The sequence below is a fragment of the Cervus elaphus genome, chromosome 4 (assembly GCF_910594005.1).
Source record: "Cervus elaphus chromosome 4, mCerEla1.1, whole genome shotgun sequence".
Classification (NCBI taxonomy): Eukaryota; Metazoa; Chordata; class Mammalia; order Artiodactyla; family Cervidae; genus Cervus; species Cervus elaphus.
In genome coordinates, this window is record NC_057818.1 from 67,959,924 (window position 1) to 67,987,921 (window position 27,998).

Consider the following 27,998-nt stretch of genomic DNA (forward strand, 5'->3'; position numbering starts at 1 on the left):
GACTGAACATACATACTGCATGTGTTTAAGATGTACATTTTGATGTTTTGATACACACTTAAAACACCCCTGAAACCAAAATATTCATTGGAAACAAAAGACCATTTACTGATATATTAATGACACTTATTCAGTTAATATTAGTGACACTCAGTTAAATTATTCAGTTCACTATCTCAGTTATTCAAGAAGGAAAAAGCAGAGCATGCAGGATATTTCAAGTACAGGCAATTGTTGAGGGAAAAAAACAAAAAAACAAACTTTGAAATTATTTTTCACACAAGGGATCAGAAAGAATGCTTATTGGGAATTCCCTGGCAGTCTAGTGGTTAGAGCTCCACACCTCCATTGCAGGGGACACAGGTTCCGTCTTTGGTTGGGGAATTAAGATCCCGAATGCTGTGCAGTGCAGGCAAAAAAGGAAAATGCATATTAAAAGTTGAGATGCAAAACAAAAAAGAAGTTGAGATGCAATTTTATAGCGTTTTATTTTGGAGTCAAAACCATACGGTTAAAAAAAAAAACCATACTGTTTTCAGTATGAATCCTTTGATAATTTGTGTCTATGTTCTTGTTGAGGGAAAAGCCCTGAGTAATCCACCATAATTCAGAATAATTGGAGTTCTATAAAGTGATTGGGGAATTTCAGTACATTTAAAAGCAATCAGAGGGAGCATGAAAGTGAAAGTGAAGTCACTCAGTCGTGTCCGACTCTTTGTGACCCCACGGACTGTAGCCAACCAGGCTCCTCTGTCCATAGAATTTTCCAGGCAAGAATACTGGAGTGGGTTGCCATTTCCTTCTCCAGGGGATCTTCCTGACCCAGGGATTGAACCCGGGTCTCCTGCATTATAGGCAGATGCTTTTACCGTCTGAGCGACCAAGAGGGAGCGTAGTTATCATTTAAAGTGTTTTTAGCTCTAGACATTCTCAATACTATCACCCATACTTAACAGAGGAGCAAATTTTAGGCCCTAATTTCGTAAGTTATCCAGTGCATATAGACTAGGCTTTATTGAAGACTGTATCTCTCTCTTTCTCACATATCAATTGTCTATATTTGGTAAATACTGTAATCACAAATATAATTAGTGCTAATGTTTTGGGAAGAAAATAGTTGCCTATTTCAGGGCTGGGTCTTGAAGGGCATGTCTCACAAGCTACAACCATGCAGCTGTATGCAGGCATCTGTGTGTGCTAAGTCACTTCAGTTGTGTCCCATTCTTTGTGACCCTGTGGGCTGTAGCTCACCAGGTTCCTATGTCCATGGAATTCTCCATGCAAGTGGGCAGCTGCCGTGCTTTTCTCCATGAGGTCTTCCCAATCTGGATTGAACCTGCGACTCTTCTGTCTCCTGCATTGGCAGGCAAGTTCTTTACCACCTTCTGGCAGGGGCTAAAATAGCACAATGGAAATAAATCCAACATCCAGGAGGTCAGATCCAGAGAGGGAAAACAGATGCCACTGTAAGTGAATTCAAATGTCACTGAAAGGATTCACAACAATAATTGATTCATTTCATACTTATACAGATGGGAAGAAAAATATTTGTGTTAGATTTATCCTCATCTGTGTTTACATGATCTTTTCCAAATAACTTTAAGCACAAAATAGCAAAAGGAATTAGTAGACAAAAGTAACACAATTTGGTCAATTAAATGAGAAAAGACCAGAAATTATCTGGAAAACATAACAAAAAATTATCTTTTATATAAAAATGAGGTTCATTAGCATAAAGTGAGAAGTAACCAATTTTGTTTACATCTGAGACACCACCATAGATGTTAAGTATCCTGGGCGGGTTGGCATCTTATGGTGGATTACAATACATTGATCCCATCCATTGAGGAGCCTGGCAGGCTACAGTCCATGGGGTCGCAAAAGAGGCAGACGTAAGTTAGTGACTAAACAGCAATTCTTACATTTCCAGAAACTTTATTCTTCAAAGCCTACAACTAGGTAGCAAAAACAAACATCCATCTACAGATGGATGGTTAAGAAAGTGTTATATTTATCAGTGGAGTACTCCCCATCAATATGAAGAAATGAACTACTGACACAAGGGGGAGAAAACATCAGTTTCAAAGCGTTATAATAAGTATGGATGTGTGCGTCATGTGTATCCACAACTGCCCTAGACTAAAAGCCTACTGAGGTTGGATGTTCACATCTCACAGGAAAACGAAGGCCTGGGATCTGGCCCTCAGCTGCCCAGTTCTGAGGGGCCACCCCAGGTGACATAACTGAAGATTTGCTCCTCACCTGGAGACAGGCTGGGATGTAGGACCTGAGACCCTTTGCTGCAGTGCTTGCACGTGGACAAACATCTCCTTGAATGGCAGATACAAAGAAGCTTTAAGGGACTAAAAATAACTCCATGCGTGGGCAGTTGGGGCAAATTATAAATAATAAAATACAAAAAGGCCCAAAGCCAACTGCCACCTTTGAGGTACTGCGTGCTAGGAGCAAAAGCTAAATTACAAGAAGTACTACACATGATCCCTGCACACAGTGCCTCCACAGAGGGGTGGGCAGACCCCCTGATCTGCCCCTGCCCTCGCTGCATTTAAGGGACCTGCTTGCCCCTCCTCCAGGAGCCAGCAAGGGCATCTGCTCCCTGTGCTTGCTCTGTTGTTCTGTGACATGAGTTCCAATAAAGCCTTGCCTGAATTTCTCATCTGGCTCTTTATTGATTTCTATTTATTAGGAAAACCCAACAAGCTGAGTTGGTAACAATCTCTGAGCTAGACTAAATGGCTGCAGACTAAGGGCCACTGGGAGATGGAAGAAGGCTTCGCAGGTGGCTCAATGGTAAAGAATCCACCTGCCAATGCAGGAGACGCGGGTTAAATCCCTAAGTCAGAAAGATCCCTTGGAGGAGGAAATGGCAACCTGGGAAACCCCAAGGACAGAGGAGCCTGGCAGGCTGCAGTCCATGGGGTTGCAAAGAGTCAGACACAATTGAGCACTTCACACATTGAGAGATCTGAGAAACACTGCCGCACCCTCAAGTTCAATGAGCTGTACCATTTGCTGATTAGGAGGCTTTGCCGTGTGTGTGTGTGTGTGTGTGTGTGTAAGAGAGATTTTAGTTCCATGTGTGTGTGCGTGTGTGTGTAAGAGATTTTAGTTCCCTGCTTACCGTGTGTGTGTGTGTGTGAGAGAGAGAGAGAGAGATTTTAGTTCCGTGTGTGTGTGTAAGAGAGATTTTAGTTCCCTGCTTGCCGTGTGCGTGTGTGTGTGTGTGTGTAAGAGAGATTTTAGTTCCGTGTGTGTGTGCGTGTGTGTGTAAGAGATTTTAGTTCCCTGCTTGCTGTGTGTGTGTGTGTGTGTGTGTGAGAGAGAGAGAGAGAGATTTTAGTTCCGTGTGTGTGTGTGTGTGTAAGAGAGATTTTAGTTCCCTGCTGTACCATTTGCTGATTAGGAGTCTTTGCCGTGTGTGTGTGTGTGTGTGTGTGTGTGTGTGTGTGTAAGAGAGATTTTAGTTCCGTGTGTGTGTGTGTGTAAGAGATTTTAGTTCCCTGCTTGCCGTGTGTGTGTGTGTGTGTGTGTTTGTGTGTGTGTGTGTGTAAGAGAGATTTTAGTTCCCTGCTGTACCATTTGCTGATTAGGAGTCTTTGCCGTGTGTGTGTGTGTGTGTGTGTGTGTGTGTGTGTGTGAGAGAGATTTTAGTTCCGTGTGTGTGTGTGTGTAAGAGATTTTAGTTCCCTGCTTGCCGTGTGTGTGTGTGTGTGTGTGTTTGTGTGTGTGTGTGTGTAAGAGAGATTTTAGTTCCCTGCTGTACCATTTGCTGATTAGGAGTCTTTGCCGTGTGTGTGTGTGTGTGTGTGTGTGTAAGAGAGATTTTAGTTCCCTGCTGTACCATTTGCTGATTAGGAGGCTTTGCCGTGTGTGTGTGTGTGTGTGTGTGTGTGTGTGTGTGTACATTGGGAGATCTGAGAAACACTGCCGCACCCTCAAGTTCAATGAGCTGAGGCTTTGCCGTGTGTGTGTGTGTGTGTGTGTGTGTGTGTACATTGGGAGATCTGAGAAACACTGCCGCACCCTCAAGTTCAATGAGCTGAGGCTTTGCCGTGTGTGTGTGTGTGTGTGTGTGTGTGTGTGTGTGTGAGAGATTCTAGTTCCCTGACCAGGAATTCAACCCATTCCCTCAGCAGTGAGAGCTCAGAGTCCCAACCACTGGACCTCCAGAGACTTCCCAGGACTCTTGCTTTCTTGCCTTCTGGCCTCCTTCCCATTCCTACCAGCCTTTGTACACATGCCCTCACATAACATCCTCATGGCACCCCCGGCCGGGTCACCTGTGCCTCTATCTTCTTGTCCCCTGACTCTCCCACAGGTATCAGCCTGCCTCATCCCTGAACTTCGGCCACCTCCTCCCACATGCTTGAGAGTCCAGCAACTTCAGGATCATGTCTGCACCTGACTTAGACTGCCGAACCCCGCCCTCACCCACACAGTCTCCTGCCTGATCATCACGTATTTTCCACTCTCTTGGGGAGGGATCCAGATCTTGGTGCATCTACTTCCATTTTCTTTCTGTATCCCACAATGAGTGTTTATTTACATACCTGTTTTTGTCTGTGCTGTGTCTTTCTTGCTGTGCACAGCCTTTCTCTAGTTGTGGAGAGCGGGGCTACTCCAGTTGCGGTGCGTGAGCTTATTGCAGTGGTTTCTCTTGTGGAGCACAGGCTCTAGGGTGAGCAGGCTTCAGTAGCTGCAGCACTCTAGAAGGCTTAGAGGGCGGGTTCAGTACCACAACTAGTTAATAGGTGTTAGCCACTGTTTTGGAGGCATAAAGCAGAGAAAATCCCTTCCCCCAGGTGGATCACAAACTTTGTTCTTTTATGCTTTCTATTTCATTCTCCTACCCTTGGCCTTTTAGGTGTCATCTTCAGTCTGATCATCAAACTCACTGATTCATTCTTTAAATGCCCCTAAATAAATAAATAAACAAATAAATACCCCTGTCCTATGTGGGCTTCCCAGGTGGTGCAGCAGTTAAGAATCCACCAGCCGATGTAGGAGACACAGGAGATGTGGGTTTGATCCCTGGCTTAGGGAAGATCCCCTGGAGGACGAAATGGCAACCCACTCCACTATTCTTGCCTGGGAAATCTCATGGACAAAGGAGCCTGGTGGGCTGCAGTCCACGGGGTCGTACACAGCTGAGCGACTGAGGACACACACATGCATCCTCCTCTGTATTCTATTCTGTCCTTTCTTTATCAATGTTGTCTATAACCAACACTTTTCCTAAAAAGCATATAGTCTTGCTCCTATGGCTTTTTTCTCCTCACCTCCTGGCTTACTTTTTCCCCTTAATTTCATTTGTTTATGCTTTTCTTCCAGTTCTTTATTCCGTATAGCATATGTTACTTACTATGACTTGTGAGGCTGCCATTCTTCTTCCATGTCTAGTTATTTCCCCCTGGATGTATGAGTTGCCCTGTGTGTGTGTGGAGGAAAGACCAAGTTCAGGCCAGAAGCCTTGGAGGACACACATATGTGAAATGACTAGGCAGGGCAGGGAAGGGAGTCCAGCTTTCACCACAATAGGCCACCAGATTCATCTGTTTTAACCTTAACTTGGCCAGGTAGAGGCACCATCTGAGCTGTGATCCTCAAAGTCTGTGGGATGAGAGGGCCTGGCCTGACAAGCCAGGACTGCTCATCAGCCTGACCTCTCCTCAGTCTATACAGGAAGTCATTGAGTGTCCCAACGCCATGTAACTGAAACCGCGCGCGTGTGTGTGTGTGTGTGTGTGTGTGTGTGTGTGTGAATTAGCAAAGGGTTTCAGGACAGGAAGGGCACGACATATGGAATGCTTCCCGAATTTGCATGTCATCCTTGCGCAGGGGCCATGCTAACCTCTGTGTTGTTGCAATTTTATTAAATGTGCTGCTGAAATTAGCATGAAGCCACTTTTCTTTCTTTTTAAATGTTTTTTTAAATTTATTTGGCTGCCTCGAATCTCAGTTGTGGCACACAGGTCTTGAGCTCCCAGGCTTCAGTAGTTGCAGCCCGTAGACTTAGTTGCTCCAGGGCATGTGGAATCTTACTACCCCAATCAGGGATGGAACCTGTGTCCCTTGCACTGACATGTGGATTCTTAACCACTGGGCCAGCAGGAAGTTCCCCAGAAACTGCTCTGCTTTAACTCCTCCTTCCCGCAGCTTAGGACTCTGATCAAGACAAGTCTGAGACGACCTCAGTTCCCAACAGGACTCTGCTAGTTGCTGTCAGCTGTGTTTCTCCCTGCAGTTTTGAGATGTGATCAGCAGCCCTCCCAAGAAGACCATCTCTTCCGCACCCGAAACTGTCTTGAGGTTCCCATTCCATAAACCAAGTACGTAAGTCTGATTCTGCCTTTCCTGCAGCAGCCACAGTAGGTCAGGCCACACTCTCTCACACCTGGAATATTCATTTCAAACTGACATATCATTAATGAGACCTGCCAAATCCCAAATGCTCTGTAAATCACTGGAGATAACAGAGCCAAGCAAAATAGAAACAAAATTCCTACCAATGGGGACTGACAGGCAATAAACAAGGCGCGTAAGGAGAATATAGAGTTTGATGGAGATCAGTGCTCTGGAGAAAAAGCTGAGAGGGTAAATAGAGAGAAACTGGGGCGGGGGTGGGGAGGTCCTGAGTTGTAGAAAATGGGTCCAGGGCAATTCTCACTGAGAAGCAGATGTTTGAGAAAAAAGACCTGGAGAGAATTCGAGGAGAACTCCAGGGTTCTTCTCCCAGAGACAGAGGGAAAGGGGATAAAAGCCTAAGATGGGGGTGAAGCCTTGGGGTTCTGGGAACAGCAGCGTCAACGAGGGTGGCACGGAGGAAGCAAAGGGGCAAGAGGAGGGGCTGAGATGCCCAGGACCCCAGAGCTGGGTCAGCAAGGCCTCCAGCCACCGTCAGCACGCCCATTTCTACACTGTGGTATCACCACACTCTCCTGCCTGGGGCGAGGCAAGCCCAGAAACAGCGTGTAAATACTAAGGGTGAGTTGACAGGTATTTTAGGTCCATTGAATCTGATGACATAAACGAGCTTGCATTTTGTATGGCTTTGTTTTTGTGTTAATTTCACATTGCTGATAATTCATTTTTATGGAATTATATGAAACTGCGAGGCTAAGGGAAATGGAGAAGTTCTTTACAAGAGGCGGTCTGAGCCACTGGGAGCTTCCACAGACAAGGGACATGTCCGGACTTGTTAATAACAACAGATCCAGACTTAATCCCTGGCAGTCCAGAGGTTAAGACTTCGAGCAGGCGGGGTCGGGATTGATCCCTGGTTGGGGAACTAAGATCCTGCATGTCACGTGGTGTGGAAAAACAATTTTTTTTTTAATGTTTTTTTAAAGTGTCCCTCTGATGACTGCTTCAGGAATAGAAAGACTTGTGAGGGGATTCCCTGGAGATCCAGAGGTTAGGACTCCAGCTTTCCCTGCCATGACCCTGGGTTCTATCCCTGGTTGGGAAACTAACATCCCACAAGCTACATAACAGCACCCCCCACTCCCTGACAACAAAAAAGACTGATGGGAGAGGTCAGTCAGGAGCTGACCTCATTAATCCGAGGGAGGGATAATGAGGCTGCAGGAGTAACAGATTCTGGATATAACTTGAAAGCAGACAATATTAGGACTACTGCAAAAGTCCTTTCTCTCAGAAAGCTCTCCGTCTGCTTCCCTAACTCTCCTCTCATCTTCCAGGGGGTCACTCACTCCACTAGTCAGGAAACAGAAGTGCTGGATTTTCCTGAAATCCCTTCCTCCCGCCTTCCCCCGAGTGAGTACACAACACACCCCCACCAGATTTTCAGACCAGGCGCCAGTCACTATGTAAACACCTTCCCCCTCCTCCCTCCCCACAAGTCCATCAAACATCGTGCACTTTCTTTACCTAAAATAAGCACTGCTCTTTCCCTTCCCACTAAATGATCTTGGTTTCCAGCCCTGTGATTCTTTTGTTGGACTAGGAACACTTTCTTTGGGATCCTGGGGGCACCCTTGGACTCAGCACCACAGGAGGAGAGACTTTTTCTTTGTCTCTGTTTTTGTTTTGGCCCAGCCTCACGGCTTGCTGTATCTTAGTTTTCGTGGCCCTCACCAGTGAAAGAGCCAAGTCCTAACTACTGGACCCCCAGGGAATTCCCAGAAGGAGGGAATATTAGCCTTACTCTCTGCTTCACTTGGAATCCACAAATCTTGGAAAATTGGAAAGTGTTAAGTTTGTATAAGACTCATTTGTGACAAAACTTTGGGACTTTCCAGGTGGCTCAATGGTAAAGAATTTGCCTTCCAATGCAGGAGACCAGAGTTCAATTCCTGGGTTGGGAAGATCCCCTGGAAAAGGAAATGGCAACCCACTCCAGTATTCTTGCCCGAGAAATCCCATAGCAGAAGAGCCTGGTGGGGTACAGTCCATGGGGTCACAAAAGAGTCAGACACAACTTGGAGACTAAACAGAAACGATGACAGAACTTGACCAGAACACACCTGAGATTATACTTTCTATCCCCACTTCAGTGCAAGTGTTGTTACATTTCACTGCAGAAATAGAAGTGTTTGACTGTGGCCTATTGCCCCAGGCCCAGGGCTGGTATGTAATACTACTGGAAAGCCTGAGAGCTGCCGCTAATGAAGCTTCCAATGGAGATCCCATCAACAGGCACACTTTATCCAATCAGGCCTTTAAATGCATTACTGTCCTTGATCCTATAAAAAGGAGGAGCCTTGGGCGGGCACATCAGATGAACTCAGTTGAGAAGGGGAGTCATACAGGGAAGAGTCCTCAGCCTTCAGCTCAGGGTCACCCAGCGTGGAGTTCAGTCTTCTGGGGGAGGTGAGTTTCCTGAACAAAAGGAAAATTTGCCATTTCATGTGTGTGTGTGTGAGTGTGCACTCCTGTGTTTGTACACATAGCTCTGGGGAGAAAATTCCTAGATACAAAGACATGGATGCCTCACAGGCATGGGGGATGGTCTGTCAGAACCACTGATCAGGCCGTGCAAAATCTGGCCCAACTGAAGCCAACTTCTCCTAGGAAAGTCTGTGTCTGGCTTGGTTTTTAATTTTTTTCAGTCACTAAATCATGTCCAACTCTTTGCAACCCCATGACTGTAGCCTGCCAGGTTCCTCTGTCCATGGGATTCTCCAGGCAAGAATACTAGAATGGGTTGCCATTTCCTTCTCCAGGGGATTTTTATGACTCAGATCAAACCCAAGTCTCTTGTATTGGCAGGCAAATTCTCTACTGCTGAACCCCCAGGGAAGTCCTCTGGAGGTCCGGATGGAAGTCGAGGTTCATGGCCAATTGAGGTGAGGGTGGGGCTGAAAGTGAAAGGGTGTGTATCAGTTATTTAGTGGACTTTTACTCTGTGCTTACCATGTGCCAGTGAATACTCCATGTGCTTCATATGTAGTAATTATTTTGGTTCTTGTGGCAATTCTGAACTGGGTGTCCTTAGAGATCAGAGCTCCCATGACAAGGATGGAGGCCTGATGGCATCATGTATGGGATCACACAGCTTGGAAATTCCAGGCTCCTGATTAAGAACACTGGCAATATGGAGTGGGGGAAGGGTAGTTGTTTTGTTTTCTCTTGAGATATAATAGCCATATATATTGTATTAGTTTCAGATGTACTACATATGACATATTTGCATGCATTGGGAAATAAATCACCACAATAAGTCTAGTTAGCATACATCAGCATACATCATTACATTTCTTTTTCTTGTGATGAAAATACGACAATTTTGTATTCCAAAAGTTGTCTAAATATGACAATTTTGAATTCCAAGTCTTAGCCATAATGCTGCTCCGCAGCCTTGCTTGTGTGAAATTGAGTGCATGGCTGCAAATGTGACCATGTGGTCTGTGTATGCCTGGAGAAGTCCACAAAGAAAACACCTGGGACTTCTCTGGCCATCCAGTGGTAAAGACTCAGAGCTTCCAATGCATGGAGTGTGGGTTTGATCCCTGGTTGGGGAACTAAGATCCCACATGCCACATGGCCAAAGAAAAGAGAACTCATACGGAGTCCCAGGGGTATTACACCAGAAAAAAAACAACAACAACAATAGAAACCAATGAACTTGGATGTAGATAACTAGCCACTACACCTAAGATGGGGTGGGAGGGGTGAGGACAAGCAGAGGCAAAGCCTGGTGGAATCAGGAAGGACTTGGTGCTTTTCACTGAGAGCAAGAGGGAGCCATAGAGGAAATTTTAAGTGGAGCAGTGGAGTCTGACCTAAGCAGATTAGCATTTTAAAAAGGTTGACTGAATAGGTGTGATAAGTGGATCCTTGTTCCTGTTTAGACACACTGAGTCCTGTCCAACTCTTTTGAGACCTGGTGGTCTGTAGCCCGCCACGTTCCTCTGTCCATGGAATTCTCCGAGCAAGAATGTTGGAGTGGGTTACCATTTTCTTCTCCAGATCTTCCCGACTCAGGGATCAAACCCAAATCTCTTCTGTCTCTGCATTGGCAATTCTCACTGAGCCAGAAGCCCTGATTAGGGGGAGGGCAAAGATGTGTTCAGTGTTCTCCTGTAGGGTTTTTCCTAGAATCATCTTTGCCTCATTCACTGATGAGATCAGGGCGGCTAATCTGATCAGATCACCAGGTGAGGTTGACACAAAGCATGATATCAGTTAACAGAAATTAATTAGGTATTTGGAAGCCCACATATCAATCCCAACAAACACCCCCACTTTCTAATCTTGTGGCATGATTTACTTTAAAAAAACAAAACAAAACAAAAACAAATCCAGAGACTTCCCTGGTAGTCCAGTGGTTAAGATTCTGCGCTTTCACTGCTGAAGGCATAGGTTCGATTCCAAGACCCATGGCTGAACAAAAAAAATAAATAAATAATCTTTGAAATGTTAATTGTATAGAAAAATAAAACACAATTAGAACAATAATATAGTAAGAGGATTAAATCTTTTGTTTGACATCCCAAGGGATGTGCCTATGGTTCTTATTGTTTAGTCACTCAGTCTTGTCTGACTCTTTGCGACCCCATGGACTATAGCTCGCCAGGCTCCTCTCTCCATGGAGTTTCCCAGGCAAGAATATTGGAGTGGGTTGCCATGCCCTCCTCTAGAGGATCTTCTTGACCCTGGGAACAAATTTGAGTCTCCAGCTGGGCAGGCAGTTTCTTTACCTCTGAGCCACCAGGAAAGCCTGTGCCTATGGTTGCCCAGATCATATGCTTTATAGTTACAAATCAGTATTGAGCAATGCAAGCTTCACCTCTGAATCCTACACTCCAGTGGAAAAGGACAGGCATTAGAGACAGATCAATATAAAATTATTACTTTGATAATATCAGTGAAGCAACGACAAATGTTTTTCATAAGGAAGGGTAATTGTTGATAGAAAAAGAGAGAAGAAGTGAAAGTAAAGGGAAAATTTTTAAAGGAATGTATCATCAAGCTTACACAGGGTATATCTGGGCTGGGTCTGCAGACTTGTGTCTGCTGTCGGAGTTTCCAACCCAAGATGATCATGTGTATGGATTCCAGCCTGCCTATTTCATTAACTTTATTGTCCTTTTTTTGTAGTAGTTTGTTTTCTTATAATGACTGAAGGGATATCTTTGTATTGATACTAGATCATTGCCTTCATTCAGTTCAGTCAATTCCAATTATGATTTAAGACTCATTTATTATTTTAAAATAATTATTTTGCTTTCTTTATTTGACCACACTGGGTCTGAATTGTGGTATGCAGGAGGATCTTGTTCCCTGACCAGGGATGGAACCCAGACACCCTGCGTTGACAGTGTTGAGCCTTAGTCACTGGACCACGAAGGAAGGTCCCCCATTTCCTGTTTAAATCTTTTTAAAAACTATTTACTTGTTTATTTTTATTTTTTGGTTGCACTGGGTCGTTGTTGCTCTGCATGGGCTTTCTCTAGTTGTGGTGCACAGGCTTCTCACTGCAGTGGGTTCTTCTGTTGTGGTGGACAGGCTCCAGGCTCACAGGCTTCAGCAGTTGCAGCACGCAGGCTAAGTAGTCATGGTACCCAGGCTTCATTGCTCTGTGGCATGTAGAATATTCCTGGACCATGGATCGAACCTGTGTGCCCTGCATTGACAGGGGGATTGTTATCCACTGTACCACCAGGGAAGTCCACCCCTCCTTATTATTTTAAGTTAAGTTGAATGTTTTTATTGAAATGTAATGCACATACAGAAAAAAGAAAAAGTGAAAGTATATATATATATATATATGTATATATATATATATATATATAGCTTGGTGGATTTTGACAGAGAAACATTCCTGTATAATTCCCTCCGAGATCAAGAGGTAGACTGTCGCCCGCTAAAACTGGAAGTTCAACATCCCAGGCACTCTCTCATTAGTCCCAGGCAAACTGGGATGGGGTCCTCCATAAGTACCTATTCCAGGATGTACCAGTGCTTCCAAAAATGTAACCAACATCCTAAATAATATTGATAATACTTAAATACTTTTCAATGAACATGAATGAGAAGACACAAAATGTATAGTTTAGTGCCTGGATTATTTCATTTAACACTGTATTTTGTGATTATTCTATGTTGTTGCATAGAGGAGTTCATTTCTTCTCAGTCTATCAAATATACCTTGACATCAATTAATTGTAATCTGTCCCATTTAATGCTGGACACTTAGATTATTTACAGCATGGAAATATTATGAATTATGTTGATATAAACATTCTTGTATATGTCTGTGATGCACATGAATATATTTTTCTGTTGAGTACAGGCAGAGAAGTAAAACTGATGAGTCACAGGGGATGCATAAATACAGATTTATTACATACTAATCAAAGCATTTCCAATATGAGGTCTCACCAGCAGTGATTGAGAGTTCCAGGTCCTCCAATCCATGCCACAGCTAACTATTTTATTCTAGGGCTTCTGGGAGGTAGTGATTTTGTAGCTTGTTGTTGTAGTTTTATTTTACATTTCTGGGATTACTAATAATGTTGCCATTTTCTCCATTTGATTATTCACTAAATATCTAGTAGAATTGGTCCATGAACTCAGTTGAACCTGGATTTTTTTTGTTTCTTTTCAACTATGACAGTGTTGTAGTTAACTACATATTTCTTCTGTCTCTAGCTTTGCAGTCCTTGAACATTGTTGAAAGAGATTGCCCGAGAAACAAGTCAGTGGAGACTGAATCCCTCAAGTTGCAGCTCTCTGAGAATTCTTGTTAAGAATGGCTTCAGACCACAGAATCTCCTTTGAAGGTGAACCATCCAGGAGGGATCCTGGGTCAGAAAATTCACCCACCCAAGGATCTGCCGTCCAGGAGGAAGAGGGGATCCCTGAGTTCCCCAGCACTCAGCTCAACTTACTTCAAGACAGCAATAATTCAAGTGCAAGACAAGAACTGCAAAGACTCTATCACTTATTTCACTCATGGCTGCAGCCAGAAAAACACAGCAAGGATGAAATAATTTCTTGTCTGGTCCTGGAACAGTTTATGATCAATGGGCACTGCAGTGACAGGTCCATTTTACAGGAGAAATGGAATGCAAGTGGCAGAAACCTGGAGAAACTCATGGAGGATCTGACGGACGATGGCATGAAGACACCCGGCTTAGTAAGTAGGGGTTCTGATCCAGAGTGAGGGACGTGGGAGTGTCAGGAATAAATAGTCTGTTGGAGTTACCTGGAAGTAGAGAAAGAAGAGTTATTACAGATGGTAACCAGGCTTTGTTCACAGGTCCACGTCCACATGCAGGGACAGGAAGCCCTCTTTTGTGAGAATATGCCCTTAAGACAAGTTATCATTCACTTCACAAAACAGTTGTCGACAGGAACCCCAACAAGAGAGAATGCGGGGACAACCTCCTGGACTCCTCAAGATATGTCCCTGGAAACAGGACAAAGTGAGTGGGCAGAGCCCAGTTCCCAGAGGGGTGGCCCATGTGGGCTCTTTCTTGGGTGTAATTTCACTGAGTCACTTTTTCTCTCCCTACAGAAAATGAAGATAAAGAAAATGATGACAACTTTTCTGTGAAAACTCATCAAGTAAGTGACAGCATTACTGGTCCAAGCAATCAAATACCTTCCCTACTCATTGTCCAAGAAGAGAACAGTCCGAGGCTGGAAGAAGGAGGTGTTTCTCTGGAGAATCCACAAAGCTCCAGAAGAGGAGCAGGCCCAGGCCCCTCCAGGCCCCAGGACGGATCCCTCAAAGGACCCTCTACTCAAGATGTCCTCATGGAAGTGGAAGCAGACCAGGTCACCCCTGAGCCTGTTTCTACCAACCAGAGCTCTGAGGGGACTTCTGCATGTGGGGAACACCGGGAAAGATCCCATAGAGCCCCAGAAGTATACAGATGTGAGAGGTGTCCCAAGACCTTCAGGCATTCCTCTCGGTTCAGAGTTCACCAGAAAAGACACAATAATGAGAGGACATGTGTTTGTGCCGAGTGTGGCAAAGGCTTCTTCCAGGCTTCAGACCTCCATGTGCATCAGAGGATTCACACAGGAGAGAAGCCCTTCGCGTGCAGCACATGTGAAATGGCCTTCACCCACAAAACCAACCTTCGGGCTCATGAGAGAACCCACACGGGAGAGAAGCCCTATGAGTGTTCCCTCTGCCAGAGATGCTTCCGCCAGTCCTCCACCTACCACCGCCATCTTAGGTTTCACCAGAAAACTACCCTCAAAAGTGCTCCACACTAAATTAATCTTCCTTGGCTACGGCCCCAATGTGTAATGGATATAAATATGTATGTGAATATGTAGATTTCCATAGTATTTCTCCATTTAGATTATCCTTTATAAAAATAATTAAAAGAAAAAGAAAAAAAGTGGGGGCTTTCCTGACAGTCCAGTGGTTTGGACTCTGTGCTTCCACTAGAGGACATGGGTTCCACCCCTGGTCAGGGAACTAAGATCCCAAATGCTGCACCATGCCACCCAAAAAAAGTACAAATTAAAAAATAGGGGAAAAAAAAAAAGGAAGAGAAATAAAAAAATGTTAAATAGAATTTTCTAACTGTATTTTCCATTTATTGTTTCACCCAACTTTAGACACGTGCCTCATGTGAGAAGACAGTTAGTTCCAAGCCCAGGACACAAACACTAGCTCGCAGTGGTCGCATCAGACTTTCCCTGCCTGCTCGCCTGTCCTCCACTCACACCCTTTACCTCTAGTGCATCCACAGGCACCTAAAAAAGGTGAGCAGAGATGGAAACTCAGAAAAGAAGCCTAACTGAAGAAAGGAACACTTTATATTTAAAAATATATATAATCATTTCTTAAATTCAGTGGCTTACAATTTGATAGGTAAACTGGACCTAAATAAGACTGGTACTGAAAGTTGCAGTATGCAATTTTATTAACATGCCAGAAAAGTCCAATGTGTTCCATTAATTTCTTCCAGTAGATGGAGCTTATGGGTGTAGAAGCAGCTTACTCGCAGAATCAGTTTGAAAGTTCACTTTGGAAAAAGTGGATTCTGTGTACAGCCAAGGCAAAGGCATATATGCCAGTTACTTGGAATACATTTGTGAACTGGTTTCCAGTAGGAAATTAGGCTTCAGTTTCACTGAAAAACTGGAAGGTGCCACATAGAAATGCCTGAATTCTGGAATGGGTAAATCTGACATCTCTCTGATTCCCTTGATACTTCCATAGAAGGGAGAACTACCTGGGTGCGGATAGTGTGGAAATGCTCCAGATAAATGTAGAGAAGCCCTCCTTTAAAAAAAAAAAAAGCATTGCCATCTCTGAAGGAAAGCTTTAGAAGAACTTTTTTTTTTTAATAACTATTTTCTTAAATTATTTATTTTTTAGTTGTGCCGGGTTTTCATTTCTGCACATGGGCTTTCTCTAGTTCACTAAGCGGGAACATTTTCCTTGTGGTGCAAAGGCTTCTCATTGTGTTGGCTTCTCTTGTTGTGGAGCACCGGCTCCAGAGCACAGGCTCAGTAGTTGTGGCGTACAGGTTTAGTTTTCCCCTGGCACGTGAACTCTTCTTGGACCAGAGATCAAACCCGTGTTCCCTGCATTGGCAGGCAGGTTCTTATCCACTGGACCACCAGGGAAGTTCTATCCATCTTCTTGCCTGGGCTGTCTCCAGGTGTTTTGCTACTGTGAATATTCTTGAAAATCTTGGTATTAAAGAAGGCTTTTCTTTGGAAAGACCTCTGGGAGGTGGGCTGTGAAACATAGCCAAAATACGTGTATTGGAGTCTGCCTAGTTCCCCAGAACAGAGCTCTGAAAACTCTCGTATTTTCCTAAGAGATAAAAACACAAGGAGCATCTTCTGTTCTACTCTTTGGTTTTGGACTCTGGCTCCTGATACAGAAGCAATTCATACTTTGAAATTTCTAGGTTGAAAGGAGTGTCTTTTCATCTCTTAGTGAGGTGATGCTTGGTGGGTTCCTGGATGGCTTCAGGATGGGGGCTCATCACTGGAAAGACCAAACCATGATTAGAAACTTGGAACATTTAGCTCCACCCCGCCATCCTTCTGGAAGTGGAGAGGGACTGGAGATTAAGTTAATCATGGATCATGCTTTTTTAAGTTCAGGACTTGGAGTTCTTCCCAGCTAAAGAACACATCCATGTGCCAGGAGGGTGGCAGGTCCCAACTCTACAGGGATAGAAGCTCCTGTGCTCAAAGACCCTTCCCAATCTTTCTGTACCTCTTCATCTGAAAGTTCATCTGTATCCTTTGGCATTTCCCTTACAATATAGTAAACTGGTTAAGTAAGCATTTCCCTGACTTCTGGGAACTGATCTAGCAAATGATCAAATTCAAGGAGGGTGATCAGAGGAAACTGACTTGCAACCAAATCGGACAGAACTTGTGGGTAATGGGGAACCACTCTTTGCAACTGGCCTCTGAAGTGGGAGCCAGTCTTGTGGGACTGAGCTCTTAACCTGAGGGATTTGCACTAGGTGCAGTTAGTGTCAGAAAGATACCCAGGTGGTGTCACAGAGAACTGGTTGTTGTGAGAAAAAAAAAAGTCACACTTCTGGTGTCAGAAGTGTTGCGTGTGGTTACTTGAAAAAAACATGTGATTTCCCTGGTGGTTAGTGGTTAAGAAGCTGCCTTGCAATGCAAAGGACACTGGTTCAACTCCTGATTTGGGAAGATCCCACATGCCGCAGGGCAATTAAGTCGGTGCACCACAATTACTGAGCCAACACTCTGGAGTCTGTGCTCTGCAACAAGAGAAGCCACCACAGTGAGAAGTCTGGGCACCTCAACTAGAAGGTAGACCCCATTCTCTGCAATGAGAGAAAGCCTGCAAGAAGCAATGAAGACCCAGCACAGCCAAAAATAAGAGTAAATTAAAAAAAAAAAAAGATACAGGCACACCAGTTTTCATAGCAACACTGTATACAGTAACCAAGATATGGAAGCCTCCTAAGTGCCATCAACACACGAATGGATAAAGAAGACGTGGGATATATTTGTTGTTGTTTGGTCACTCAGTCATATCAGATGTTTTGCGGCCCCATGGACCGTAGCCCACCAGCCTTCACTGTCCATGGGATTTTCCAGGCAAAAATACTGGAGTGGGTTGGCATTTCCTTCTCCAGAGGATCATCCCGACCCAGGGATCAAACCCACATCTTCTGCATTGCAGGTGGATTCTTTACTGCTGAGGCACCAAGGAAGCCTGTGGTATATATATTCGTGTCAGACTCTTTGCAACTCCATGGACTGTAGCCCACAAGGCTCCTCTGTCCATGGGATTTCCCAGGGTTGCCATTTTCTAAACCAGGGGATCTTCCTGACCCAGGGATCAAACCCATGTCTCCTGTGTCTCCTGAATTGCAGGCTCATTCTTTACCTGCAGAGCCTATAAAAAGAATGAATTTCTGCCATTTGCAACAATATGGATGGACCTAGAGAGTGTTAGGCTTAGTGAAATAAATCAGTGAAAGATACTCTGCTATCAGTCATGTGTGGAATCTAAAATTGAATTAAGAGAATGTATATGACAAAAAAGAAAGACTTACAGAGAGCAAACCAGTTCTTATCAGTGGGGAGAGGGGAAGAGGGAGGAACAAGATAGGGGGAAAGATGCATAGAGACAAACTACTATGTGAAAAATAAATAAGCAACCAGGATATATTGTACAGCACAGGAAAATATAGCCACTATATTGTAATAACTTTAAATGAAGTATAATCTATAAAAATATTGGATCACCATTGTATTGAATCACACCTGAAACTAATATAATATGGTAAATCAACTATACTTCAATAAGAAAAAAATAGTGTCAAGTATGATAGCAGTGTAAGAGTAAAGGAAAAACAAGTATTTCTCAGATTCCTGGAGGCAAACATTTTCAAATTGATTTTTATCCATTACCTCATCATTAGCATTATAAAAGACCTTGGATGTCCACTCTTGCGAAATGCTTAGTATTGTGACTAGTCTGATTTTTTTTTCCATTTATTTTTATTAGTTGGAGGCTAATTACTTTACAATATTGTAGTGGTTTTTGCCATACATTGACATGAGTCAGCCATGGATTTACATGTATTCCCCATCTCGATCCCCTCTCCCACCTCCCTCTCCACCGGATCCCTCTGGATCTTCCCAGTGCACCAGCCCCGAGCACTTGTCTCATGCATCCAACCTGGGCTGGTGATCTGTTTCACCCTAGTTTGATTTTAATACCTGACCTTTGAGTACAGTTTATTGGAATCAGCAAGTAAGATAAATAAAATTGTTTTTCCCAAAAAAGACTTTTTCTCTCCCTCCTCTACTTAGGCAACATGGTTGAGTTTTGCTCCTTGACAAACCAGTTGCCTGTCCGACTCTACTTGGCACCATACAGGCAGGGAAATCATAAACAGAAAGGGTGCAGGGCCTCCACCCAGCTCCAATCCCAGTGGATATAGGCAGAGTTCAGCAATACAAAGGTGGGCTCCCGCTGGTCACCTCCTGTGCATTTGGCTGAGGTGGAGACTCTGCTGTGAGTGCAGATTAGCACATTTGGGGAGTTTGTTATTTTTGTCTGGGCTAGGTCTTCCTTGCTGCGACTGTGTTTTCTCTAGTTATGTGAGCGGGTTCTACAGTGCGGGCTCCGAAGTTGTGGTACCCAAGCTTAGTTGCTCCGCTGCGTGTGGGATCTTCCAGAACCAGGCATCGAATCCGCGTCCCCGCATTTGAGGGCGGATTCTTAACCACTGGGCACTGGGGAAGTCTGGGAGTTTCTGCAGACACACAGCTTCTACAAAATTTAGGACCCCTGCAGCGAAAGCATGGAGTCTTAACCACTGGACCGCCAGGGAAGTCTCGTGACAATATTTTTATAGGGTGAACTTCATTTAAAGTTTTTACAAAATAGTGGCCATATTTCTCCGTGCTGCGGTGAACTTTTCCTCGCTTAGGTGGCTGCCAGGCAGGTTTCTCTAACTCTAGCTTGCACAGCTGCGGAAACTACAGTAACCAGAGGGCAATGCGCCGAAAGGTGGCGGAGTTGAGCCAATTAAAGCCCATGACTGAAGTATTTCCCTGCGTGCGCCTGGCGTGGGGGCGGGACATCCGGCGTCCTCCTTGTGGCGGTCTGTTTGCCTTGTTTCAGGTCAGGTTTGGAGAAGGAAATGACAACCCACTCCAGTATTCTTGCCTGGAGAATCCCATGGGCAGAGGAGCCTGGCAGGCCATGGTCCATAGGGTCGCAGAGAGTCGGACACGACTGAAGCGACTAAGCACGCACTCACGCAGGTCAGATTGCCAGCTTAGAGTTTCAGAGCCAGGGGTCCTAAGAAAGGAGCCGGAGGCTTCCACAGAGGCCGGTCTAAGATTTGGAGGCGGCACACCTCGTGAAAGTGAAAGTCGTTCAGTCGTGTCTCACTCTTTGCGACCCCATGGACTCTATAGTCCATGGAATTCTCCAGGCCAGAATACTGGAGTGGGTAGCCGTTCCCTTCTCCGGGGGATCTTCCCAACCCAAGGATGGAACCCAGGTCTCCCACATTGCAAGCCGGATTCTTTACCAGCTGAGCCACCAGGCGGCGTACCTCGGGGCGACCCAAAACAGGCAGAGATCCAGATCTCCGCGCCTTGCAGACTCCGCTCCATCCAGAGTCCGATGGCGGCGGCGGCGACGCTTTGGGACCCACCACAGGTAAACGAAACGTTCGTCCTCCGAGCAGTCACCGCCCTCGCCACACCAGACTGAGTCCCCGGGTGCCCGCAGCCCAGGCTGTAAGGTATAGTTCAAGACGAGGCAATGAAGAAAGGAAGACGACCTCAACGGAGACAGGTTACCTTATTCAGGCAAGGAGGGGAGACTGTCGGTCTAACGACCAGGCTGAGCACTTGCGGGATCAGGGAGGCTTCATATTTAAGGGGAGCTTTTGCAGAAGCTACACGGGAAGATTTAGTCAGGTGGGGCATTCTGGGTATTCTTTAGCTGAGATGGCAGTTTGTGGATGAACAGGGGCGGGGCGGGGTGGGGGTGCGGTCCAGGGGGTGGAGGGTCCCGGGCTGACGCAATCTGCCCGGAGTATCGGGGTGGAACTTAAAGTTCAGTTTTGTCATCCCCGAAGTCAGTTGGTTCAGCGAGGGCCCTTGAGGTCGATATCTTCCAGGCCGGAGGACTCCTTCATTCCAGACCCTGAAGTCATAAAAAGATGGGGGGAAAGGGCGCCGTGTCTCTCTGGCTACTTCGTGCTGGGTCAGAGCGACAGCTCTGGGTCTGGAACGGAGGATTGTACTAGGGCCCAGGGTCCCCATTTTCTGGTGTCGAGGTGAGGCTCTCAAGAATGGTCTTGACCTGGTCTTTAAAGATGGCCCAAATCCGATCTTGGAGAAACCTTTGAAAGAGATTGAAGAAACAGGGTCCAAGTAAGAGGAGTAAGATAATAAGTAGTAATGGTCCCAAGAAAGGGAGCAACCAAGGGAGGGCCAGTTGGAACAGGCTTTGGGGAGTGGAAAGATTTTGTAACTCTTTTTTGCACCCTTGGATTCTGTCTCTTAAGTTCCCACATTGCAGGCCGGATTCTTTACCAGCTGAGCCACCAGGCGGCGTACCTCGGGGCAACCCAAAACAGTCAAGAGATCCAGATCTCTGCGCCTTACAGACTCTGCTCCATCCAGAGTCCGATGGCAGTGGTGACGACGCTAAGGGACCCACCACAGGTAAACGAAACATTTGTCTTCCCACCGCCCTCGCCACACCAGACGGTAAATCCCTGAGTGCCCGCAGCCCAGGCTCCAGGGTCCAGGACAGTGGGGCGGTCATGGCTGGAGCCTTGTGACTGACAGACAGTGTTGGGGCTCAGACATTTGAGCTCATCTGGGTCCTGGGCTCGCCAAGGGTACTAAGCGTCCTGAGCCAAGGATGCTGGCCGTGGTTGTCTCAAATTCTCAAATGACCTCCCTTTTCCCCCAGATTTATGTATCATGGAATCACTGAGTGATAGTCGTTTGTGCAGTTTATTTCAGGGTCTCCTTAGTCCTCACCCCACTCTTACGGTCTCTGGAATAATAGCGTCCTGGTATTGTTCTGCCACTCTTCCAGGCCTTGGGCCTGGGGACCATGAACACATTCCAGGCCTAGAGTTAGATAGAGTGGTTTCCATTGTTGGCAACCAGTCGAAGGAGATAAGGAAAGTACCAGCTTAGGCATAAATACCAGAAAGTACAAAGTCCTGGAGGCGAGGGTAGAGATGGTTCAGAGACCTGCAGGTATCTTTTCTTTCTCGTGGGACTGGGAGCAGTAGAGCAGGAGGTAGTTCTGGAACTGCCTTGTGAGAATTGGATGTCTCCTCTGGAGGTGGTGGCTCAGATGGTAAAGAAATCTGGCCTGCAATGCAGAAGACCTGGGGTTGGAACCCTGGGTCGGGAAGATCCCCGGGTGGGGAAGATCCCCTTGAGTAGGGAATGGCAACCTACACCAGTATTTTTGCTGGGAGAATTCCATGGCCAGAGGAGCCTGGTGGGCTATAGTCCATGGGGTCACAAAGAGTGGGACACTACTGAGCGACTAATACTTTCTGAAGGTGTTGGGAGCAATGAGAGGTTTGGAGCAGTGGAGACAGGTGATCTGCCCTGGGCCGAAACAGACTCTGTGTTGCTGCAGCATTGAGAACAATACTGGCCTCAGGGTGGTCATCAGAAGGGCAAGGAGGAGGATACTGCTATAGTCTGGGTGAGGGTGCTGGTTGCTGGACCAGGGTGGTGGCCGTGGGAGAAGTGGCTGGATTCTGGATTGGTGTTTTAGGTATGGCAACTTGGATTTTCTGATTTTGAGGTTGAGAGGAGGAGAGGTAGGAGTCATGGGTCAAGTGAAAGTTTGGTTTTTGCATCTGAAGCCTCCACCAACTGAGATGGGGAAGTCCATAGTCATGGTAATTTTCGTTGGGGATATCAGAAGTTTTATTCTTGGCTTCTTAAGGGTATGAGATGTTTCAGAGGACAGTTTGTGGGCATCTGGAACTCTGAGGAGGAGTTTGGGATGCAGGCTTATCCAAAAGGTAGTGGAGAGTGTGTAGATGAGGGAGGAGTTGTAGATCATTTTATTATAGGAAATCCTGGTCAGGATGATAAAGGTAATTATAGCCCAGGAAGAAGAGGGAGGGTCTGAGGACTGGGTTTCTTACTTGAACCCCTGATTATGGGAGGTGGGTGTCACTGCACAGGTGAGGGAGGTAGTCACAGAGAGGGTTGTGAGGGCAAATGGTTTGGCATACAACCAAGGTCTCTGAGGGATCAGTGGATGTGAGCTGGATGCAGAGGCATCATCAGTATTTCAAAGAAGCTGGTGCTCTACCAACTCACCAGGATTTTGTGGTAATCCTTTGTGGGACTTGGGGTGTTCTAGTCTGGCTACCAGATCAGATCTGAGACAAATAGTCATCTGGAAAAGTCACAGGTGGTGCAAAGGGCAGGTGTCGGGCCTTGAATGAGGGTTAGGTGGTGAGAGGAAAGCTGTGACTGGTGAGGGTTCATCAAATGCAGTACAAGTGGAGGCGGCCATGGGTATCTGAGATCTGATGTGGTTCTCAGTAGATGAATTTGAAGCAAGGGACAGTCAAGGAAGGAAGCTTTCATAGTAGGACTCTAGGCTGCCTTTGTCCGTGTGGCCTTGACTGTCTCAGGTAGAACTTGATCGTGTTTGAACTTGGCTAGCATTGTGTAGATCACATATGCTGAGTTATGAATGGAGATGCCAAGGAGATGACTATGGTGTAAGCAGGAGGGCCCTGCTACTGTGGGAGTGCAGTTGTGAGAGAGTTGTGGTGGGAATACTGTACACATGGAGTGCGAACGTGAACTCCTGGCTCCAGGGCCTTTGTATTGGCCTGAGAGCGAAGAGTGAGAGCCCGTGTCTGGGAGAAGATCTGGGGAACACGGGGGGCATTGCCTGAAAAGAGTGAGGTGTTGTGGCTTCATGTGCCAGGTCCAGAGCTTAGGTGACATCTGTCTGCCCATCTGCCTATTGTTTAGGGTTGACGCAGTGATCAGTAGGACCACGATGAGACAGTGGGCGTCAGTGCCACCTCAGCTTGGAAGTCTTCACCATCATGGGGGAGGAACAGGCTAAGCAGGTGATGGACAGGGAAGGTAGTGAAATTAGAATCCGAGGGAGAAAGCTGGTCATGAAATGAACTATCCCCATCATGGCAAGGCTCTGTGACCTTTGAAGTTGCAGCATACAGCTGCGGGAGCAAAGTGTGGTTCAAAGAATGATGTGCTGGGGAGGGAGGTGGGAGGGAGATTCAGGATGGGGAACACATGTACACCCATGGCTGATTCGTGTCAGTGTATGACAAAAACCACTACAATATTGTAAAGTAATTAGCCTCCAATTAAAATAAATAAATTAACTAAAAATTTTTTTAAAAAAGAAAGGAAAAAAAAATCCTGCTTGCAAGGTGGGCCAGGAGCCTGGAATCTTGAATAATAAAGTTTCCTACACTGATAATAAAAAAAAAAAACAAAGAATGATGTGCATATGAAGAGGTAGTGTGAACTAACGGCCCCAGGACCCTGTTGTGGGGATATAAGGGTGAAGGAAGGACCAGTGTCAGATCATTACACCCTCCCTGTGGCCAGCCTGTCTCCCTAACCTATGTTCGTTACACCCACCTTATTGACAAGAGGTCATGTGGCCTACATCCCAGACCCAGAGGTCAGATGTCACCTGTCTGCTCATCTGCCTGTAGATGTGGGAAAATACAGTATCAGTGAGAATATAAGGAGAGTGGCTCTAATGGCATCAAGGCCTGATATCTTCTCTGAATTGTTGGGAAGTAGAGTGAGCAGAGGATAAATTGGTGAGGCGGGTGGGGTGGGGCAGGGCAGGGGGAACGTGGCACAATGAACTTGGAATCCTAGGAGAGAAGCAGATGGTGGAATGAACTGTCTCCATTATGACAGGGTGTGAAATTTAAGGATGTGGCCATTGACTTCTCCGAGGAGGAGTGGGGGCTCCTGGATGAGGCTCAGAGACTCCTGTACTACAGTGTGATGCTGGAAAACTTTGCACTTGTAGCATCCCTGGGTAAGACCTTCACACCCTTCCTCATGTTCTGAGATGATGTCCTGTTTTCCCCTTTCCCCCTGAATTAGCATTGTCTTTCCCATAGCTGGACCACAGACTCTGCTGACTTCCTCCACTTTCTTGTCAGTTGTGCTGTGGATGCCAGCACTGAGCTGTGTGTAGTGCCCTGAGCAGTGGACTCCCCAAGCAGCCCTAACACCTGTTGCCTCCAGAAGTGCAAAGATGGGTCTGGGAGTCAGGAGTCTAGCAGGCCACCTAATGAATCCCATCCTGCTTGCCATCTCTCTGGTGGAGTGACTATGTCCAGATCCCTGGCCTCCAATTCTTCCTCCTTCTCCTAGCTAAGAGTTCTCTGTGACTGCTTGTGCCAGGTCATGGTCATTACTTACACGAACCATGGACTGTTCTTGGAACTCTTTCCTTCAGTTGTTCTTTGTAATGTTTTCTTTACTGAATACTGTCAATGCCAAGTTGCTTGAGGCCAGTGCTGGCCACTCAATAAGACTTGCAGTATTAAGGTTCTGAGTAGTTAAACAGTGGAGGGTACAGAGAGAATCCTACTTCTTTCAGACTAGACATGGTGAGATGGTCTCAGCAGAGAGCCTCCTGGGCCTGGGGCATGGCAGCTGGGGGAGGACATGACATCACGGCTGTTTTCAGGTCAACTCAGGAACCTGCCCTGTGTTCAGTAGTGCCTTTGGCCATACCTCATTTCTGCCTTTTCCCCATACCTGACACTTTGCTGACTTGTCATTTCATCTGTGACTTCCGGTTCCTGACCACTGTCACCTTTGTAGTTTCCATGGATCACCTGTTATGCTGCACTGCTCCCTCTACAGTGTTCTTCTACATTGACCTGTACATGTATCATGAGGTGTGCATATATCCTTAAATAGTCCTTGAACCCCAGTTCCTCAGTTCCAGTTGAATTTTACCAGGGCAGGACACAACCAGCCTTCCCCACAGCAGAAGGTTTTTGGCAGAGAAATGAGTTGGAGACCTTGCCTCCGCACCAGGTGGTGCACCCCATCCTTGTGTCCTTTGTCTGGTGAGGTCTCCCCTATTCTATGATCTTCAGAGGCTGCCCACTGCTGCCAAGCAGCCACTTCCTCAGCTTGCCCCCAATTCCCTTGTTTTTAGAACAAACCCATGATTCATTCTCAGTTGTGTCTCTCACACACCTTTGTAATGGGTCTTTCCTCTCCCACCAAAGTCAACATGCATTTCCTCAGCGTTTTTCTGCTTTCAGGTTGTTGGCATGGAACAGAAGATGAGGAGGCCCCTTCTGAGCAGAGTTTATCTGTAGAAGCAGAGTCACAGGTCAGGGTTTCTAAGGCAGGTCTATCCACCTGGAAGATCCACCCCTATGAGATGTGTGTCCCCATTTTAAAAGATACTTTGCACCAAGCTGAGCACCGAACAATATACTGTTTTAGGAAACCAGACTGGGGTGGTACATGTTTGAGACACTTCTGTTCCAGTGCAGACTTTCACTGGCAGCAGAGGGATGACAGTGGAGAGAAGCCCTGGGAAAGAGATGTGGAGAGGGTCTCATTTGTGAGGAGCTGCAACCTCTTTGTGTCAGGGAAGCCTTTCACCAGTAGGGAAGTTGGGGAGGACTGCCCAGCCACCTTGGGCCTTCTCCAGCACCAGGCCACAAGCAACAGTGAGGAATCACAGACTGGCAGAAAGGGTGAGCAGGCCTTTCACAGTGAAAAAAGTCATTACAAGTGGGGTGAATGTGAAAAAGTTGACAGCCACAACCACAATCTTGTTCAAGATCAAAGCATCTGCTCTAAAGAAGGACTTTATCAATGTAACAAATGTAGTAAAGGCTTCAACTGCAACTACAGACTTATTCAGCACCAGCAAATTCACACTGGACAAAGGCCAGGTGAGTGTGGTGAATGTGGGAAATTCTTTAGCCAAATCTCTGGCCTTGTTAAACACCAGAGAATTCACAGTGTTACAAAGCCTTCTGGATGCAGAGAATGTGGAAGATTATTTACCCACAACTTTAGTCTTACAAAACACCAGAGAATTCACACTGGAGAAAGGACTTGTGAATGCAGAAAAGTCTTCAGTCACAAATCCAAACTCATTCACCAACAGACACAACTTACTGGAGGAATTCATTTTAAATGTGGTGAATGTAGGAAATTCTTTAGCTACAAATCCAAGCTCATTGAACACCAGAGAGTTCACACTAAAGAAAGACGTCATGAATGCACCAAATGTGGGAAGACTTTTAGACACAGCTCTAGCCTTTTCCGGCACCAAAGAGTTCACACTGGAGAAAGGCCTTATGAATGCAGTGAATGTGGAAAATCTTTTGGCTACAAATATGACCTCCTTCAACACCAGAGAATTCACAATGGAGAAAGGCCTTATGTGTGCAGTGACTGTGGAAAGTCTTTTAGAAAGTTGTCTAACCTCATTCGTCACCGGAGTGTTCATACTGGTGAAAGACCTTATGAGTGCAATGTTTGTGGAAAATCCTTTAGTCGCAGATTTGTCTTCATTGAACATCAGAGAGTTCACACTGGAGAAAGACCTTTTGAGTGCACTGAATGTGGAAAATCCTTTACCCGAAAATCTGAGCTCATTCAACATCAGAGAATTCATTCTGGCACAAGACCTTATGAGTGCAGTGAATGTAGAAAATGTTTTAGACAACACTCTGGCCTTATTCACCACCAGAGAATTCATTCTGGAGAGAAGCCACATGAGTGTAATGAATGTGGAGAATCCTTTAGCCAAAATGTTAGCCTTATTCAACATCAGAGAGTCCATACTGGAGAAAAGCCATATGAGTGTAACGAATGTGGAAAATCCTTTAGCCGAAGTGACATTCTCATTCAACACCAGAGAGGTCACACTGGTGAGAGGCCTTATGAGTGCAGTGAATGTGAAAAATCCTTTAGCTGGAAATCTAGCCTCCTTAGACACCAGAGAGTTCACACTGGAGAAAGACCTTATGAGTGTAGTGAATGTGAGAAATCCTTTAGCTGCAAATCTAACCTCCTTAGACACCAGAGAGTTCACACTGGAGAAAAGTCTTAAATGTTCAGGGAATGTTTTATTTCCTCATTCAGGATAACAACACTGGAGGAGACTGTGAGAGCCATTTACCTGAATTCAAACCTCTCTAATTCAAGCATACATCATGCAAGATTCCACATAAGTTTCAGTTACATCTGCAACTTTAAGGAAATGCATTGTACTTTCTAACCTGCCCAGAGCTGTTAGATTTATGTCACACTCAGTTTCTGACTGAAGCCATTTCACCTCTCTACATTAGTCACCACTCCAACAGTCTCAAGAAAACTGACCTCTGTGTTCTCACATTTGCTTAAGGAAGTTACAAATAGCCCAGACCCTTAGCCAGATCTCCATTCCTTTCTGTCTGATTTTCCAGGGAATGGACCTGACCCAGTTTTGGTTCAAAGGACCTATACTCAGCTTTCTAAGAAGA

At 45.7% G+C, this 27,998-nt stretch overlaps 2 protein-coding genes and 1 non-coding gene across 4 annotated transcripts; 2 read left to right on the forward strand and 1 right to left on the reverse strand.

Moving 5' to 3' along the window:
- Positions 1-5,814: 5,814 nt before the first annotated feature.
- LOC122692938 lies at positions 5,815-5,918 on the reverse strand. Its single transcript, XR_006340750.1, has one exon. It is a non-coding gene; the product is annotated as a U6 spliceosomal RNA (small nuclear RNA).
- A 6,928-nt stretch (positions 5,919-12,846) lies between these two features.
- On the forward strand, positions 12,847-14,731 carry LOC122692678 (zinc finger and SCAN domain-containing protein 4-like). The gene is made up of 3 exons (XM_043900488.1): positions 12,847-13,624; positions 13,748-13,913; positions 14,006-14,731. Exons 1-3 carry the CDS (start codon positions 13,238-13,240, stop codon positions 14,713-14,715), a joined length of 1,263 nt encoding a protein of 420 aa, XP_043756423.1. The 5' UTR covers positions 12,847-13,237; the 3' UTR covers positions 14,716-14,731.
- Positions 14,732-19,436: 4,705 nt separating this feature from the next.
- ZNF551 (zinc finger protein 551) lies at positions 19,437-27,989 on the forward strand. 2 transcript variants are annotated; one of them, XM_043900472.1, is made up of 4 exons: positions 19,437-20,140; positions 20,997-21,156; positions 24,400-24,523; positions 25,773-27,989. In XM_043900472.1, exons 1-4 carry the CDS (start codon positions 19,881-19,883, stop codon positions 27,584-27,586), a joined length of 2,358 nt encoding a protein of 785 aa, XP_043756407.1. In that variant the 5' UTR covers positions 19,437-19,880; the 3' UTR covers positions 27,587-27,989. The 2 variants fall into 2 exon arrangements, with proteins under 2 accessions (XP_043756407.1, XP_043756408.1); XM_043900473.1 differs by having other exon boundaries at positions 20,003-20,140; positions 21,011-21,156.
- The last annotated feature ends 9 nt before the right edge of the window (positions 27,990-27,998 follow it).

Coding starts and splice junctions, on each gene's coding strand:
- LOC122692678 (XM_043900488.1), top strand. CDS start 13,238: ATGGCTTCAGACCACAGAATCTCCTTTGAAGGTGAACCATCCAGGAGG. Junction 13,625..13,747: donor GCATGAAGACACCCGGCTTA/GTAAGTAGGGGT, acceptor CTTTGTTCACAG/GTCCACGTCCACATGCAGGG. Junction 13,914..14,005: donor GTCCCTGGAAACAGGACAAA/GTGAGTGGGCAG, acceptor CTCTCCCTACAG/AAAATGAAGATAAAGAAAAT.
- ZNF551 (XM_043900472.1), top strand. CDS start 19,881: ATGGACTCTATAGTCCATGGAATTCTCCAGGCCAGAATACTGGAGTGG. Junction 21,157..24,399: donor CGCTAAGGGACCCACCACAG/GTAAACGAAACA, acceptor CCATTATGACAG/GGTGTGAAATTTAAGGATGT. Junction 24,524..25,772: donor TGCACTTGTAGCATCCCTGG/GTAAGACCTTCA, acceptor TTCTGCTTTCAG/GTTGTTGGCATGGAACAGAA.